This window comes from Perognathus longimembris, chromosome 20, assembly GCF_023159225.1.
Source record: "Perognathus longimembris pacificus isolate PPM17 chromosome 20, ASM2315922v1, whole genome shotgun sequence".
Classification (NCBI taxonomy): domain Eukaryota; kingdom Metazoa; phylum Chordata; class Mammalia; order Rodentia; family Heteromyidae; genus Perognathus; species Perognathus longimembris.
In genome coordinates, this window is record NC_063180.1 from 23,103,405 (window position 1) to 23,121,088 (window position 17,684).

At 52.7% G+C, this 17,684-nt stretch overlaps 1 protein-coding gene across 1 annotated transcript; it reads left to right on the forward strand.

Moving 5' to 3' along the window:
- The first annotated feature begins 389 nt into the window (after positions 1-389).
- Positions 390-16,944, forward strand: Snrnp70 (small nuclear ribonucleoprotein U1 subunit 70). The gene is made up of 10 exons (XM_048330239.1): positions 390-612; positions 1,403-1,559; positions 3,493-3,555; positions 4,053-4,107; positions 8,223-8,287; positions 8,432-8,494; positions 10,572-10,653; positions 13,730-13,831; positions 15,992-16,079; positions 16,158-16,944. The coding sequence occupies exons 2-10, from the start codon at positions 1,413-1,415 to the stop codon at positions 16,819-16,821; spliced, it is 1,329 nt and encodes a 442-aa protein (XP_048186196.1). The 5' UTR covers positions 390-612; positions 1,403-1,412; the 3' UTR covers positions 16,822-16,944.
- Positions 16,945-17,684: the final 740 nt, after the last annotated feature.

Consider the following 17,684-nt stretch of genomic DNA (forward strand, 5'->3'; position numbering starts at 1 on the left):
TGACCGAAAAATATACTGATGTTTCAGCAAACAACTCAGTCGCGCCGTTCACGTACGGACTCTTTGGCCGCGGAGGGATACAGACAGTATCACGAACACATGCGCAAAAGATCCGGGAAGTGCAAAGAGAAAGGGGCGGGGCATCGGGAAGAGACTCACGAAGAGAGGCAGTTGGAGCCCCCAGCGCGGGGTGGAGGCCGGCGCTGGCTGGTTGAGTGCGCCTGCGTGGTGCGACCTCCTGGCAGCCGCGGCCAAGCAATTGAAGAGGCGGGAAGGCGGAGGTAGTAGTTGCGCGCATGCGTCATTCACTTAGCGGGGTGAAGTTGGCTGTGTGGGCGGTGCCTGACGGGAGCAGCGCATGCGCAGTGAGTTGGCGGAGGGATTTCAGACTCGGGCCCACCCCCCCACCCCCCCGTTCCCGTCGTGAGCTGAGGCCGCGCGGGTTGTGAGTAGCGGCCTGGTGCGCGCGCTGGGCTGGCGACCGGGGAAAGAGCGACGCGGGCTCCGAGAGAGTCGAAGCCGGAGTGGGAGTCCTGGTTGCTGAGGGGCCTCCGCAGCCGCCGCCGCGAGCCCCGGGACTAACGTCAGGCCAAGGAGGGCGCCGCGCGGCGGGTGAGTGACCGAGTGGCCTTAAGGGGAACGGAACCGCTACCCACAAGGCCCCGCGGTGCGCCTCAGTCTCTTTCCCCGCGGCCGGACCCCCTTCCCGCGACCCCCCTGAGCACTCTTTGGAGCCCCTTACCCAGAGTCCTCTGGACACTCGCGCCCTCTTTCCTCAGCGACCCTCCCCCCCCCCCACTGCCTTCTGCGTCCTGTACCCACAGGCCCTTGCGGTGTGTTGTCTTTTTTCCTTATCGCCTTTCTGAGATGTCTGGGACCCTTACCCATAATTCCTATCGCTTCCAGTAGCCCAGATCCATTACCCACAAGCCTCTTTTGATGGGGGGGAGGGCGAGATCTGCCCCCTCATGACTCCTCTTGCTCAGAGACTTCCCGCCTCCAGCCCCCTGAGACCCCACCTCTTAATTTCCAAGGTGTGGGACTACTACTTTGGGTCTTCTCAGGATCCTTAGCTTCCCCATAAGCCCCTGGGGAAGTTCTCAGTCCCCCAGCTTGTCGCTTAGGACACTGAGACTTCATCCTCAGAGATCCTTTTACACCGTTCTGGTGTTTTCATTAGCTTTTGTCTCGGTGCCCCCGTGGAGACTCGGTGTTCACATGCAGATTTGCCCTTATTTTCCCTCCTGAAGTAGGGTGCCACATTATCCTTCCAGAGCTTGATGTAGCACTAAGACGTCTCTCTTCCCCTCCTCATCTTTTTCACTGAGAAGAGGCAATAGGGGAGCCATCGGCCCTGATCCACTTCCACTCTAACATAAGGCTATCCTCTTTCTGCTCTTAGACTTGGCAAGATGACCCAGTTCCTGCCACCCAACCTCCTGGCCCTCTTTGCCCCCCGTGACCCCATCCCATACCTGCCACCCTTGGAGAAGCTGCCACATGAAAAACATCACAACCAACCTTACTGTGGCATTGCGCCATACATCAGAGAGTTTGAGGTGAGTTCTCAGAGCAGCTTAGGAATGGGTTCTGGCCAGCAGTGGTTTGGATTGAGAAGGCCAATTGCTGGTCATTTTGAGCTGGGTGATTTAGGAGATTAACTTTTCTCATCCTAGGTGTCCCTAACTTTTAACAAAGAAATTGTATAGTGGGGGATTCTTTGTGGGAGGCATACATGTAATGTCATTGGATCAAATTCACCCTTCTCTTGTTTTAAGTGGAGTTGATCGTCCATCCCTTGTAGGGGTTTGGAGGAAAGTCAGTAGTGGTTGAAGACTGAGCTCTGTACTCAGTCCTTGGCCCATGCCATTTATCAGCTGTGTGACCTTGAGCTAGTGTTGTATCTTGATGCATTGGTTTCTTTGTGTTTACCAAGAGGCTACAGTAACATGCTCGTGATATTGACAAATTAATGTCAAAGTGTTTGACACAAAGCAGTGGGTAATCTGTCAGCATTTGTTACTGTGTTTACGATTTTCTAATTAAGAGGACAGATGTTGGCAGTTAGCAGTGGGCAATGAAGTGCTTAAGGCTGTGGGCTTGAGGGTGAAGGAATAAACAAGTTGGCCTCTCAGACCTCTCTGTTCTTTCCTTTGAAAAATGAGAAAGGGCCACATTTGCCATCAGAGCACACCTGGGAAATGCTGGCACACAGCCAGAAGTCCCATGAGGAACATTCTAGAGTTGTATAGGGAAGAAAGTTGGAGTTGACAAGCAGAATTTGGCATACAGAAAGGTGTATTGCTAAACCTTGGTGAACCTGCCCTTGGGAAATGTTATTGGCCAATTGAATTAATTTAGTGGGTATAGACCATTGATGGTGTAGATCCTGTGCCAGTTCATATGTAATGAGATGTTGATGAGCTCTTTAAGCTGTGCTGGGACCTGGGCTTATGTCCAGTTATCTACCTTAGATGACCTGTACTGTCAGCTCCTGGGGTTGCTGGCCTCATCTCGCTCTTTGGCAGTTGTAGGCCAGAGCCCCTGTCACTATGCTTCCATCACATCATCAGGCCCTTGGCCCTCTGGAAACTGCTCGGGGTTGTGCCCTGAATGTGGGAGACACAGACCTTATTGTGTTGTTAGGTGTCACCTGCCAGTGCTTCTCAGATTGTCTGTGGAGAGGGATATTTGCAGTCCATCAATGTTTTATAAATGCATTTTCTTTTTTCAGATGTTTATTTTTCTTGTTTTTTGGTTTTTTTTTTTTTTTTTTTTTTTTTTGCCAGTCCTGGGGCTTGAACTCAGGGCCTGAGGATTGTCCCTGCCTTCTTTTTGCTCAAGGCTAGCATTCTACCACTTGAGCCACAGTGCCACTTCTGGCTTTTTCTATATATGTGGTGCTGAGGAATCGAACTCAGGGCTTCATGTATTGGAGGCGAGCACTTTACCACTAGGCCATATTCCCAGCCCCGGGAGTTTATTTTTATTTTTTTTGTGGCCAGTCCTGGGCCTTGAACTCGGCCTGAGCACTGTCCCTGGCTTCCTTTTGCTCAAGGGTAACACTCTGCCACTTGAGCCACAGCGCCACTTCTGGCCGTTTTCTATATATGTGGTGCTGGGGAATCAAACCCAGGGCTTCATGTATACAAGGCAAGCGCTCTTGCCACTAGGCCATATTCCCAGCCTGGGTGTTTATTTTTTAAACCAGCAAAAAATACTATTAACTTCATATTATTAGGACCGGTGGACATAAAGTTGTTCAGTCAAATTGCTGTACAAGGTTGTGAATAATTGAGGTTTTTGTATTTAGCTTGTCACAGACCAGTTTGTGGTCAGTGCTGCTTCCCTGCCTCTTCTGAGACCTGGGATCTGTTGGTGTACATTTTTGTAGTTAGGGGTGGAGGATGCATTGAAAGAGACGGAGATTTGGGTGTTCCTTGCTATTCTCCTGAGTGCCCACTCTTTTGTCACCTTTCTTTTTGTTTCTAGGATCCTAGAGATGCCCCGCCTCCAACTCGTGCAGAAACCCGGGAGGAACGTATGGAGAGGAAGGTTGGTCGATTTTTGCTTCCTAACTTTGGGTCTTTTTAGCTACTTTATTCAGGTGGTTTCTAATGTCAAGGCACTTCTCCTTTTTGTGCCAGTACCAAAGATTGAACTCAGGGGCTTGAGCTCTTTCTTACTCATGGCTGGCACTCTACCAACTTGAGCCATATCTCCAGCCTGATTCTTTTCCTTTTTTTTGGGGGGGGGGGTGTTAGGCCTGGGGCTTGAACTCAAGGCTTGAGGGCCTCCCTGAGCTTTTGTGCTCAAGGCTAGTGCTCTGTCAGTTGAGCCACAGCTCCACTAGTAGGTTTTTTTTGCCAGGCCTGGGGCTTTTTCTGTGATTAATTGAAGATAGAATCTCCTGGACTTACCTGCCCAGGCTGGCTTGGAACTATGATCCTCAGATCTCAGCCTCCTGAGTAGCTAGGATTACAGGCATTTGTCACCAGCACCTGGCTTTCAAAGCACTTTTGTCTTACTTCTTTTTCCTTTTCTCCTGACAGAGACGGGAAAAGATTGAGCGGAGGCAGCAGGAAGTGGAGACAGAGCTAAAAATGTGTAAGTGTTATTTTCCTCCTCCTGCTCCCTTGTCCTTCAGACCCCTTAAGTTCCTGTTCCCATGTCACATTTGGCTCCCTGATTTCCTAGAGCTTTCTTTTGGAAAAAGAGGATTCTCTCTCTCTCTCTCTCTCTCTCTCTCTCTCTCTGTTTTTTCCTTTTTTTTGGTCATGGGGTTGAACTATGGGCCTGGGTAATGTCCTTGAGCTCTACCACTTGAGCCACAGTGCCACTTCCGGTTTTCTGATGGTTAGTTGGAGATAAGAGTCTCAGGGACTCTCCTGCCTGGGCTAACTTTGAACAGTGATCCTCACATCTCACCCTCCGAGTAGCTAGGATTATAGGCATGAGCCACTGGCCCTGCATTTGTTTCTTTACCCCTCTGTTCTCACTTGCCAAGCTCTGTGTTTGGGTTTAGGCTTTCAAGCAGGAAGAGAGAAGACAAAGGCTGGCAGAAGGGAGACCTCAGTAGCTCAGCACCTGGCTGGGTCTTAACAGGCTGAGGTAGTGTCTTATGGGCCAATGGGTCATTCCTAGCCCTGGCTCCATTTCCCTGTCCCCTGAGCTGCGGGTATCCATCCTGTCTCTTGTAGGAAAGGAGAAACATCAGTAGCGTAGGGCCAGTGTATTGGAGTCATTAACCAAATGCTAAGGATGGTCAACATGCATTGGCCCTTTGTTAGAGTGAAAGCATCGTGGTTGGAGGACATAGGCTTACAAACACTGATGTGCTTTGTTATTGTTCATGGGGCTTAGATACAGGGCCTAGAAGTTGATCCCTGAGTATTTTTTTTTTATTAATTGAACATAAATTTTTTTACAAGGTGTTGTGCAAAAAGGGTGCAGTTACATAGTAGGGCAGTGTGTACATTTCTTGTGATATCTTACGACCTGTTTTTCTATCGATCCCTGAGTATTTTTGCTCAAGGCTAGTACTCTAGCACTTTGAGCCACAGCTCCACTTCTAGATTTTAGATGGTTAATTGGAGATAAGAATTCCAGGGCCCTTCATGCTTGGGCTGGCTTTGAACTGTGATCCTCAGATCTCAGCCTCTTGAGTAGCCAGGATTACAGGGATGACACCAGTGCCCGGCCAATGATATACTTTGTTACCCACCTCTCTTAGCTTTCCAAGTGCTGGGACTGAACTATGTAAAACCATACCTGGTTGCTCCATTTAAATTTTGCTTGATTTTTTTTTCTTATATTGTGCTGATACTGGAACTTGAACTTGGCCTAGGTGTTATCCCTTAGCTTTTTCTCTGATCATATTTTTTAACTTGTTTATTGCCAGTCCTGGGTCTTAAACTCAGGGCCTGGGTGCTGTTCTGAGCTTTTGTGCTCAAAACTAGGGCTCTACCACTTAGCCACAGCACCACTTCTGGCTTTTTGTGGTTAATTGGAGATAAAGAGTCTCATAGACATTCCTGTTCTGGCTGGCTTTGAACCATGATCCTTAGCCTCCACAGTAACTAGTATTACAGACATGAGCCACTGGTGCTTGACTCCTTTTTTTTTTTTTTTTGCCAGTCCTAGGGTTTGGACTCAGGGACTGAGCACTGTCCCTGGCTTCTTTTTATTCGCTCAAGGCTAGCACTCTGCCACTTAAGCCACAGCACCACTTCTGGCCATTTTCTGTATATGTGGTGCTGGGGAATTGAACCCAGGGCTTCATGTATACGAGGCAAGCACTCTTTGCTACTAAGCCATATCTTCAGCTCCTCCTTATTTTTTTTTTTTTCCGGCCAGTCCTGGGGCTTGCTTGGACTCAGGGCCTGAGCACTGTCCCTGGCTTCTTTTTTTTGCTCAAGGCTAACACTCTGGCACTTGAGCAACAGAGCCACTTCTGGCCATTTTCTGTATATGTGGTGCTGGGGAATCGAACCCAGGGCCTCATGTATATGAGGCAGGCACTCTTGCCACTAGGCCATATCCCCAGCCCCTTATTTTGTTTTTAAGATTAAAAAATAGGTTTGTCAGGGCTGAGAATGTGGCTTAGCAGTAGTGTGCTTGCCTAGCATGCATGAAATCCTGGGTTCAATTCCTCAGCACCACATGGACAGAAAAAAACGGAAGTTGCACCACGGCTCAAGTGATAGAGTGCTAGCCTTGAGCAGAAAGAAGCCAGGGACAGTGATCAGGCCCTGAGTCCAAGCACCAGGACTAGGCAAAAGGGGAAAAAAAAAAAAAAGCTTGTCATGGTCGAGTTCCTTGCAAATGGGGAGAGTTCTAAGGTATTAGAACTCTCCTTCCCTCCCCTTACATTCCCCCCGGCCCCGCTTTCCATATCTTAGGTAGGTTTATTTTGCTTCCATTTGCACAATAATGAAAAATAAATCTTAATATCTAACACTGTGGGGACTACAAATACACTCAGTAAATTGTTAATGTTCTTTTTCTCATATTCTCCCAGAGTGCTCTCAGGGTAACACTATCTCATGGAAGAAAGGCCTCCATTGGGCAGTAAACAGTGTCTTCTGGGTCCTGCAGAGGCCAAGTGCCAAGGTGTGTGGGCCAAGGCCACTGCTTTTGGTAAAAATGACTTGCTTTGGGGCTGGGTATATGGCCTAGTGGCGAGAGAGCTTGCCTCGTATACATGAGGCCCTGGGTTCGATTCCCCAGCACCACATATACAGAAAATGTCCAGAAGTGGCGCTGTGGCTCAAGTGGCAGAATGCTAGCCTTGAGTAAAAAGGAAGCCAGGGACAGTGCTCAGGCCCTGAGTCCAAGGCCCAGGACTGCCCCCCACCCCCCCTCCCCCCAAAAATGACTTGCTTCTAGGCCTTATCTAGCAAGTCATTCAGAATCTTAATTTTTTTGTTTGTTTTTGAGACAGGGCTCACTATGTAGCCAGGACTAGCCTTGAACTAGTGATCCTCTTTGCTTCAACCCCTTAAGTGCTCCTATTGCTGGCATGCCATCACATGCAGCAGAGTTGGATTTTAGTACTCTTAGCTTTTGTCTTTGGGAATTTTCATTCCTTTATGGGCAGATAGTACTACTCCTTGCCTTTAAGAGATGAGGCTGCAGTAGGAATCTGCTCTGGTACCCATCTGCTCTGTCTCATTTGCTCCAGTACTTGACCTAGGCCCCTCCCAGATGCTGCAGAACTAACCTAGTCTAAAGAGCCTGGAAGGCATGGAGTCTTGTGGTTTTCATTCCCAACCTTGAAATTGCTTTGTCACAGGTTTTCCTATGACTGTAGTTGCCACTGGTATCCAGTGGGTGGCAGTGTGGCCCTGCATGGTGAAGAGGAGGAGGAAGTCAGCCCCTTGAGATTATTAGACTGTCTCCTCCAGAGAAGCCCTAGTGGGCTTAGTTACTGCTCAGATCATCTTGCACCTGAGATTGGTCAGGCCAGTGGATGTGTAGATTTGAAGTGATTAAATTTAGTACTACTTTATCCTGCTTCCTTAAGTCATCCTTACTCTATTGGTCTGACTCATTGATAAAGTCATGTAAAGGCCACTGTGCTTCAGGAAATTTAGACATGGATGTGTCCAGTGTTGCCAGATCACCAACTATTCCTCTTGTTGGGGCCTTTCTCAGTTCCATCTTTATTTTTTGTCAATCATGGGGCTTGAACGTAGTGTCTGGGTGCTCTTTCTGTGCTTTTTTCACGGAAGGCTAGCACTTTAAGGCCATAGTGCCACTACCTGTTTTTTTGGTGGTTAATTGGAGATAAGAGTCTCACAGGGCTGGAAATGTGTGACTTAGTGGTAGAGTACTTGCCTAGCATGCATGAAGCCCTGGGTTTAATTCCTTAGTACCACATTCACAGAAAAAGCCAGAAGTGGTGCTGTGGCTCAAGTCATAGAGTGTTAACCTTGAGCAAAAGAAGCTCAGGGACAGAGCCCAGGCCCTGAGTTCAAGCCTCAGACTTGAGTCAGGGGAGAGGGGGAGTCTCACGGCCTGCCTGGGCTGGCTTTGAACCACCATCCTCAGATCTCAACCCCTTGAGTAGCTAGGATTGGGGTCATGAGCCATTGGTACTGGGGTTCCCAGTTCCATCTTTTTATTTCTTTGGCTTCTGTCCATCCATATCTACTTGTCCTGCTATCTGCAACACAGAAGGTAGACCCCTTCTACTTGCGGATTCTCTTATTCCTATACAGGGGACCCTCACAATGATCCCAATGCTCAGGGTGATGCCTTCAAGACTCTCTTCGTGGCTAGAGTGGTGAGTCCCCACCCCTCAGTCCTGGGAACCTCAAGATGCTGAGAACCTGGGTGTGGACAGAGGACATCAAGTCGTCCTCAGACTATTCAAGTGTTCTGGGGTGACTCCCTTTTTCCGTCTAACTTTCTATCTGTCTCCTTGTAGAACTATGACACAACAGAGTCCAAACTTCGGAGAGAGTTTGAAGTGTATGGACCCATCAAAAGAGTAAGTTGGGGGCTGGGAATGTGGCTTAGTAGGAGAGTGCTTGCCTACCATGCATGAAGACCTGGGTTCCATTCCTTAGTACCACATACACAGAAAAGCCAGAAGTGGCACTGTGGCTCGAGTGGTAGAGGGCTAGCCTTGACCAAAAGAAGCTCAGGGACAGTGAGTGCCCAGGCCCTGAGTTCAAGCCCCAGGATTGGCTAAAGAAAAGTAAGTTGGTTGGTTGGTTGGTTGGTTGGTTGGGGCAGGGGGCTTGACTTAGAAATGTATAGGGTACAGGGTAGTCTGAAAGGGAGGGGGAGACCACTGGGTTCCTAGCCCAAAGGGCAGTGTCATTCAGGACTTGGATTTATATCCTTTTGTGAACCTGAGTAGTACAAAGTGACTCCTTGTTGATTTAAATCAGGAACAAGTAGGTCATGCTTGCTGTATAAGTAGTTTTGTTAGTACATAGCTAGGCAGGCCTATTAATTTCCATATTTTTCTTTGAGGCTACTATTACTGGGGTGCAGAACTGGGAGGTTGTGACAGACTTTGTGAACCTTAAAGCTGGGTATATCTGCTGATTGACCTTTTATCAAAAACAGATGCTGACTTCAGGTTTAGAGCAAAGCTCTGAGGCTTCTTTACCACATTTGAAAGTTGTTTAACTGTTCTGTGCCTACCTGCCTGCTTCTAAGGGTTTGTGGCATGGCTTGAGTCCAGCATGCACATGGGCATGTGCATTGGTTGTGTTGGCACTGGCTTCACTGTTTTTAGGCACTCAGGAAATAGTGCTCTGGTGCTTCTTCATTTTTTTTGTTTTCCATTATAATTTACTCATTTTTTAGTTAGGGTCTCAAAAATATAGCCTAGGCTATACTTGAACTCATGATCCTATTGCCGGAGCCTTCCTGAGTGCTGGGGTTACAGGTGTATGTCACTATGCCCTTGGAAAATAACTTTCAGTTTTATTTGTTGCAGTGCTGTGTATGGAAGAGGCCTTGCTAGACAAGTGCTCTAGGGCTGGGCTTCTTGCTTGGTGTTTAAGGATGGAGCCTTGACTCTGACCTTGTTCCTCTGATTCCACTCATGGTCAGTTTGGAATCTCAGTTGGAGTTTGGAGGCTTCAGGGTTCTAGAGTTCAAGTCTTAGGACCAGACGAAGTTCAGACCATACCCATCCATGATGTGGGTACTGAGTTAGTGATGCAAATGGAAAACTAGTATCGTTCGTAAATCACCAGATAGTTTCATCATAGACATTTTCTCTCATTCATCCTGGCTCCTTCTGTCCCAACAGCCTATGCTGTTCCTTATGCCCTATTTTGTCTGGGACCCTCCAGTGACACCCTTACATGTTTAGACAGAGGTCCAGAAGCTAGAACTTAGCCTTCCAGAGCCTTTTTCCCTGTGGTCCTTCATTCCCTGTGTGGCTACACCCCTTCCCTCATCTCCATCCTTTCCCTCCCCATAGTAGGACCTTCCTATAGTTGTACTGCATACCCTCTGGTCTCCCTGGCTTTGCTTGTATTGGGTTGTGTGTATACATGTATCCTCTTATTTTTTTCTAGCACTCCTTTGCTCTCTTGACATTCAGAATGCCTGTTTTCAAATCTGTAGAGTGTCTCTATTGGCCCTTTACTCAGCATCTTTTCTTAGTTCCTCAGAGGTTATGCCTGGGCTGCTATTGAGGGCATTTGGTGAACCTCAGTGTCTGTCTCTCCATTGGCCTCTGTGCCCTCATCTGCATCCATGCTGAGCTGTGGTCTGCACCCCTCCGGGTTGCCTCCCCCGATCCCTCTGTTCCTAGTTCCTGCAACTCCACTTGACAGGCTCAGGCCTTGCTTTCATAGCTAGCTGGTCAAGTGTGGTGTCCTAGCTTAAGTTCCTTTCTCTAGAAAACTGCCTCTGCCTGGAGCTCTGCTTTTCACTCTGCCCTTTGCTCTGGCCAATACAGTTGAAGTTTCTTGAAGCTCTTGAAAAATGTCCTAAGGTCTGAGGATGTTACTAGCTTCCCCGGACCAGGGCTTGGCATGGGGCTTCAGTGATGGTAGGTGGTACCAATAGCAGGACTGACTGGCCTGACCCCCTTGCAGATACACATGGTCTACAGTAAGCGGTCAGGAAAGCCCCGAGGCTACGCCTTCATTGAGTATGAGCACGAGCGAGACATGCACTGTGAGTACTGTGTGCCTCTGCCTTCCCTCAGCCTTCCCTCTGCCTTCCCTCAGCCGCCGCCTCTGCCGCCCGGCCCGCTCCGGCTGCCCCTCCCCTCGCCACACCTGACATTAGCAATGTCTCTCCTCCCTCTGTTTCTGATATATCTTTTTTTTTTTATATACGTGTTTTTTAAAAAACAAAAACCAAATCCCCCACAACGTGTGTGTGTGTGTGTGAGCCCGGGGAGGTAAGTGTCACACGTTGAACCTCAGGGGCCAGGAGGGAATTGGGTGGGGGCTGGGGCCAGCTGGAGGTGGGGGGATGGGTCGGATATTTGGGGAGCCTCTCCCCATGGCTTCCCCACTGGAGTTGGGGACAGCCAAGTTGGAATGAGGACTGGCCTTTGAACCTGCCCTCTCTTCCCCCCCAGTAGACCTGGGGCTGGGCCACCCGACCCTCCGCCTCCCCACCCCTGACCCCACTCTGTTCCCCATTGGGCAGTGGGCTGGTGGGCGTGTTTAGCGCCTGTCCCCACAGCTCCAAAGCCCCCTTGAGGCTGCGCGGCGTCCACATGGGCAGGGATGGGTGGGTGAGGGCGGGCAGGGCTGCGGCGTGTCCAGGGGCCGCCGTATTAATTGACTGTTCTTATTGTCACTGCAGCCACCACGCAGCTGGCTTGCAGCTGATGCTTACGCTCCCCTTACAACACCTCAGTGTATGGTTGGTATAAGGGTTTGTATCATGGGTAAGATCACTCAGCACCGCACACCAGCCCAGCTTAGCCAGGTAGCTCAGGAGCAGCGAGGCGCCCCTCCTCCCACCCCAGCCACCCCTCAGCCTCCCCGCACCCACAACCCTTTCCTTGTTGGGGTGCCCTTCGCTCCTCCTGTCCCATCCATATGCTCTCCAACAGTCTTGCTGATCCCATAAGGGAAAGGTGGACCTTGATGGGAAAGACAGCAGGCCTCCGGTCGGGTCCACCCTGCCCTTGATTTACCCAGCTTGGAGACATTAGTGGCAAGGTGGCAGGAAGACTGGGGCTAGGGTGTGCTAAGGCCAGGGCTCTGTGTGGAACCCTTCAGCCTGTCACTCCCTGTTCCCAATGCTTCTAGGGGGCAATCAACTGTGGTGGCCCTGGAAGGTCATTGGCTGCTAGTTTCAAGGTGCCTTGCCCCTTCCTCTATCTACCTTAGCAAAGTTGTGGTCTCCCAAGGGGCCTGACCACACTGCCTCGCTGCGCTCCAGAAATGTTCAGGAGCCCCCCAAAGTGCATGGAATTGGGCCTGTGTGGGAGGGGCTGAGAGGCAGCTGCTGGCCGCCTGCTGCCTGAAGGTATAGGAGGTCTGCACTCCGAACCTGCCCCTGAGCAAGGTGTAGAGAGCAGGAGAGAGAAAAGCCTAGATGACACAATCACATTTTTGCTGTTCCTCCTGGGTTGGGTCTCCTGGGGTTTGGGACACTGAGCCTCGCAGGCTTCCTGTGCTTGACTCTGACCCCAGTCCTTAAGTCCCTTCCTCCCCTCCTCTGGGTTCAGGGGCCAAGCGGCCCCTCCTCGGAGCGCAGACAGCACTCCATCTCCTGGACCCCAGTGTGCGTCCCCTGCGTGCCAGCCTTGGAGCTGCAGCGGGCGCTGGAGGGAGGGCATGTGGAGTTGGTGGTGGTACTGTGGGGTGGTGGGCCTGTGCCTAGTTGAGTTTGTGTCCAGTATTGGGAGCTGGTGACAGTGACAGGCATTCCAAGGCCTCCCGGCCTCCTTGTTTAGTTCAAACAGGTCAGGCCCCCAGATTCCATGTCAGCCCCTTCTGAGTTTTCTGTGGGGTCTGCCACTTGGCTCCTCTGCCTGTCTCCAGGTAGTGCAGGAGATGTGGTTCCTCCCTCTCGGGACTCAGGGCTCTGAGAGCCCCAACTTCCCTTCCCTGTAGCTTTAGCAGACCCTGTGGTGGTGGGTGTGGGGTCTGTGCGCGTGGTTCAGGTAAGCTTGGGGGCTCCAGGTAAGCGGTCCCGTGTCCCCCCTCCCCGGGAAGCCCGCCTCCTCGCCAGGCCCCCAGGAGTTGCCGAGCCCCCCCCATCCCGCTCGGTTTGGACACCCGCAAGGCCGGCATCGGTAAATGGCACCTTTTTCTCTTCCTCTGGTTGTTATTTGGGGGGCGTGGGCTGGGGTGGGGCAGGGTATTGTGGTTGGCTGAGGAGAGTCCCCTAGGCCAAGGCTGGGGAGGGGGATAGGGACTTGGTGGCCTTCCCTCTAGCCCAGGTGATCAGAGGCTGGGGGCCCTGGGCCTCTCCCTGCTCTCTGCCCCTCCCCTTTCCTGGTGGGCCCAGGCAAGGGCTGGACTCCCAGCACGAATAGCCGGGCACTGAGGGGAGAGAGGACAGGGCTGGGTAGTGGCAGGGTCAGTCATCTCAGGTAAGGCAGGGAATTTCAGTAGCACCGCACGTGTCCCTCAACTTCCCTTGCTCAGGAGACCCCTTCCAGGCTCCCTGGGAGTGTATAACTCGTCTTTCTGCTCCCTGCCATTTCCTGAAGATTTCTCCACCCCTTCTGGTTCATTTTCTGTTCTGATGTCTGTTTCCTCACACTCACCTCCTCCTCCCCCAAAAAACATACAGAAAAAGAAAACTGGTGTGAACTGGGGCGTGGGGTGGCCCACTCGGGCCTCCTGCCCCAGCATGATGTCCCAGGGTTGCATGCCTGCAGTCGTGGAGGAGCCCGCTCCCCCACAGCAGTCCAGCATTAACCTCCAGTTTCTTTGCAGCAACTTTGGCCACCCTGGTAGAAGGGGGCTGCTCCATCACGTGGAGGGGGGGCATTGGGGTGAATATGCTGTTCCTGATGGTGATCGGGGTGCTAAGGAGGGAGCAGACACCAAGATGGAGCAGGCCTCTCACAGGGTTGGGAGTGGGTTGGTCTGGCTGTCAGTTGCCTGGCTGTCTGGTTGGATGTGTGTGTGATGATGATGATGAGGAGGAGGAGGAGGATGATGATGATGATGATGGTGAGGGTCTATGGGGTGGGGACATGGCAGCGATGGTCCCTGTCCTGACTAGAGGACCTTCTGGGGACTCCTTTCCCCTCCCCCTCCCGAATCTGTTGCAGCCGCTTACAAGCACGCAGATGGCAAGAAGATAGATGGCAGGAGGGTCCTTGTGGACGTGGAGAGGGGCCGTACTGTGAAGGGCTGGAGGCCACGGCGGCTAGGTGAGCATGTGCGGTCCCCCCTCCCCTGCTTGAGTTCTGTCTCCTTGGCAGTCCACCATCTCAGCTCCCCTCCATTTTCAGCTTGTACCACTTTCAGAGCTCTATCCCCACCTGCCCTCCCTCTTTTCAGTGGGTGACCCACTGGAATGGCTCTGGTCTAGGACTAACCATGACCGGTCGCATTGTCCCTCTTCCTGCCCTCTTGGACAGTGTTAGAAACCTCAGTCCACTGAGCTTGGACATCTGACATCACGCATGGCCGGTGGTACATGGTGGGACTTGGAGATGTACTGGCCTGTTTCTGCTGTGCTTTTCCCATTTGTGGTTCATTCATCAACTCAGCCATATCTTCTGCGTACCAGCTGTGTAGCAGCAGCAGCCTCAGTCTTCAAGCTTTTGCACTTTGTCCTTTCACCATTTGTCTTAATTGTCCTTGGCTGTTGTAGTCAAGGTCAACTCAAGGGTGGTGTTGAGTCTCAAATGTATTTGAGCTTTCTGAAATGGGGAAGGGCCAGTTGGTGCAGACTGTGTGTCCCTTGGGGGTCCAGATGCCTGCCCTGCTCATGGGCCTCTCAGCACTGGAAGCTGAGGCCACACAGCCCCGCCATGTCTGCTTTCTGTCTGGTGGCCCTGGCCCAGTGTTGCCAGCCACAGCCTCTGCAGAATGCCCAGCCTTGGGGCAGTGTCTTGTTTTGTATTCTCTGGGGTTTGCCTGACTGGTGGCTTGGTATTGGTTCTGGACCCCAAGCGGAGGCCTTGTGGCAGCTGCCTGGCAGCAGTTGTCAGAGAAGGTGCTCTTCCCTGAACACTGGCTGTGGCTCTGGCCCCCATTGTCAATTTAGCACCTGCCTGATCCAGGTGGGTGTCTGTCAGCTGGAGAGATGAGCCTCTGAGCTGGGCACTGTCAGAAGGGGTGGGCGATTGGGCTCTGCCACATCTTGTGCCCCTCTCACAGGGGCAGGGCTTCTCAGCCATGACCCTTTAACCCAAAGGCAAGGTTATTTAGTTATTAAAAATAAAATAGTGTAAAGGGATTTTATTTTTCTTTAGGAGGAAAAGTTGTTTTTTGGCTCACAGTTTTGGAGTGTCAGACATGTCTGGTTGGCCTTGTCTATAGAACTTCAGCTAGGCAGGAATGGTAGTATGTGGTAGAGAGCTGCTTACCTGGCGGCCAGAAAGCCGAGAGGATCCACAGAAGGCTGTTGGGATCCCAGCACTGATGGTGTCACCAGAGCTGGGTTGTGACCCACAGGTACAGTGCTGGTGCCACTGTGGAAACCTGGCCGCTTGCCTTGCTCTGCTGAATGTCCTGGCATCCAGTCAGTCTTTTCCTTTTTCTCTGGTCATGAAAAGTGATTCCTGGGCTGGGAATATGTCCTAGTGGCAGAGTGCTTGCCTCCCATACATGAAGCCCTGGGTTCGATTCCTCAGCGCCACATATATACAAAAGGCCAGAAGTGGTGCTGTGGCTCAAGTGGCCAAGTTCTAGCCTTGAGCAAAAAGAAGCCAGGGACGCACAGTGCCCAGGCCCTGAGTCTAAGGCCCAGCACTGTCAAAAAAGAAAGGAAGGAAGGGAGGTGATTCCTTGAAAGTCAGCCCTGCTGCACCCGGCAGGGGGTGCAGGGGTGTGTTGATAGGAGGTGGGCTCTTAGGTCCATGGGGGCTGGTCCTACATGCTCTCCTTTGGGGTCTCACCTGGGCAAGTGGCCGAAGGAGAGTGTCAGCGGGAGCTGGTTGTTCAGATGACAGGTGCTGTGTGCCTGCTGCCTTAGTCTAGATGGACTTGAACTGGCACCTGGCTACTGGCTGTTGGTGGCTGAGGAAAGCTGCATAGGTAGAGGAGGGGGTAGAAATGGGGCCTGGTGGTAGGAAGGAGGAGAAGCGAGACTGGCAACTCTTGCAGACAGCTCAGCAGTTCAGAAGTTTGGGCCTCAGGGACACCTGGGAGGGGACACTTCCACTTGAGGCCCCCGGGGCCTTGGGTGTGAGGAGGTGGAAGGGCCGGGGAGGCCCTTGGCCGTTCCCCCTGTCCACCAGCACCAGGGGCAGGTTGTGTGCTGTGGGCAGAGCTGGAGGTCCAGCGATGAGTGCACAGGACCTGGCTCCTAGGGCCCACAGGCGCCAGCCCTGCCCCCTGAGCGCCTCCTCCCCTGCCCGCAGGAGGTGGCCTGGGTGGTACCAGGAGAGGCGGGGCCGATGTGAACATCCGGCATTCGGGCCGCGACGACACGTCCCGCTACGACGAGAGGTAGGCTTGGGGGCCTGTGTCCTGGGCCGGGTGGTTTTCTGGGAAGCTAGGCCGCAGGCCACTACCCATCTCATCCAGGCCCGGGCCCTCCCCGCTTCCGCACAGGGACCGGGACCGCGAGCGGGAGCGGGAGCGCAGAGAGCGGAGCCGCGAGCGGGACAAGGAGAGAGAACGGCGGCGCTCCCGCTCCCGGGACCGGCGGCGGCGCTCTCGGAGTCGAGACAAGGATGAGCGGAGACGCTCCAGGGAGCGGAGCAAGGACAAGGACCGGGAACGCAAGCGGCGCAGCAGCCGGAGCAGGGAGAGGGCACGACGGGAGAGGGAACGCAAGGAGGAGCTGCGGGGTGGAGGAGGTGGCGGTGGAGGTGGCGACATGGCTGAGCCTTCCGAGGCTGGTGATGCCCCTCCTGATGATGGGCCTCCCGGGGAGCTTGGTCCAGATGGCCCTGATGGCCCCGAGGAAAAGGGCCGGGATCGAGACCGGGAGCGCCGGCGAAGCCACCGGAGCGAACGAGAGCGGCGCAGGGACCGCGAGCGAGATCGCGATCGCGAGCACAAGCGGGGGGAGCGGGGCGGGGAGCGGGGCCGGGATGAGGCCCGAGGTGGGGGCGGAGGTGGGGGCCAAGACAACGGGCTGGAGGGGCTGGGCAGTGACAGCCGAGACCTGTACCTGGAGTCCGAGGGCGGCGACGGGTACCTCGCTCCAGAGAACGGGTACCTGATGGAGGCGGCACCCGAATGAAGATGTGTTCCTACCCGGCCCTCCCTGTCCTCCCCGACCTCGGCCATTTCAGTTTGCTCTCCAAGGCTAGGAGTTTACTTGTTCTGACTCCTTGGATTTAAAATAAAATTAATTTCCTGTTAATAGTGGGTCCCTTGGTTTCTTCCTCACTGCTCTGGGGTCATGCTCAGGAACTGGTCCCCCGGCTTAAGAACCCCCTAGCTTGTGGATGACTCTTGTGATAGGAGGCTCTGTAGGGGCCAAGGCTCCTGCAGGGCTGCCCCTCCCCCCAGCCTTGCACACACCTCCTGCTGGGGTTCTCACCCTGTCCTCTGGAAGAGGATCTGTGCTGTCCGCCTTGCAGACCAGGGAGAGGTCAGGAAGTGACTCGGTCGAAGGCTGCCAGGCCAAGTGGGAAGGAAGGCCAGTGTCCTCCATACTTGGAGGAGTGCTGGGCAGAAACAGGAGGCTCCGCCGCTTCGAAGATGATGCATTTCTGACTGTGAGAGCAAGGAGCGCACTGAGGAGGCAGCCCCAAGAAGACAAGGTGGGAGGGTTAGAGGCACAGCCTGTGGGCAGACAAGCTGTCAGCCCTCGGGAAACCCAGGAGCAGAGTGCTGCTGCCCGAGCAGGTACACTGGAGATCTTTAGATTGAAGTACCGCAAAACGGCAGGCTGGACGCATGGTTCATGTGGTAGAAGACCAGCACCAGCCAAGAACAAAACTGATCAGACTAAAAGGAGTTAGTCAGGCCCGCATCTCTGGAGGGAGCTAGTCACAGCATTTGTGTGTGGCAGTTTTTCTCACCGTGTCCCGCACCTCTCCAGAGATTACAAAGCCAAGATTGAGTTTAAGTCACAGGAACCCACGTCATCCTTAGACA

Coding starts and splice junctions, on each gene's coding strand:
- Snrnp70 (XM_048330239.1), top strand. CDS start 1,413: ATGACCCAGTTCCTGCCACCCAACCTCCTGGCCCTCTTTGCCCCCCGT. Junction 8,288..8,431: donor CTCTCTTCGTGGCTAGAGTG/GTGAGTCCCCAC, acceptor GTCTCCTTGTAG/AACTATGACACAACAGAGTC. Junction 8,495..10,571: donor TGTATGGACCCATCAAAAGA/GTAAGTTGGGGG, acceptor ACCCCCTTGCAG/ATACACATGGTCTACAGTAA.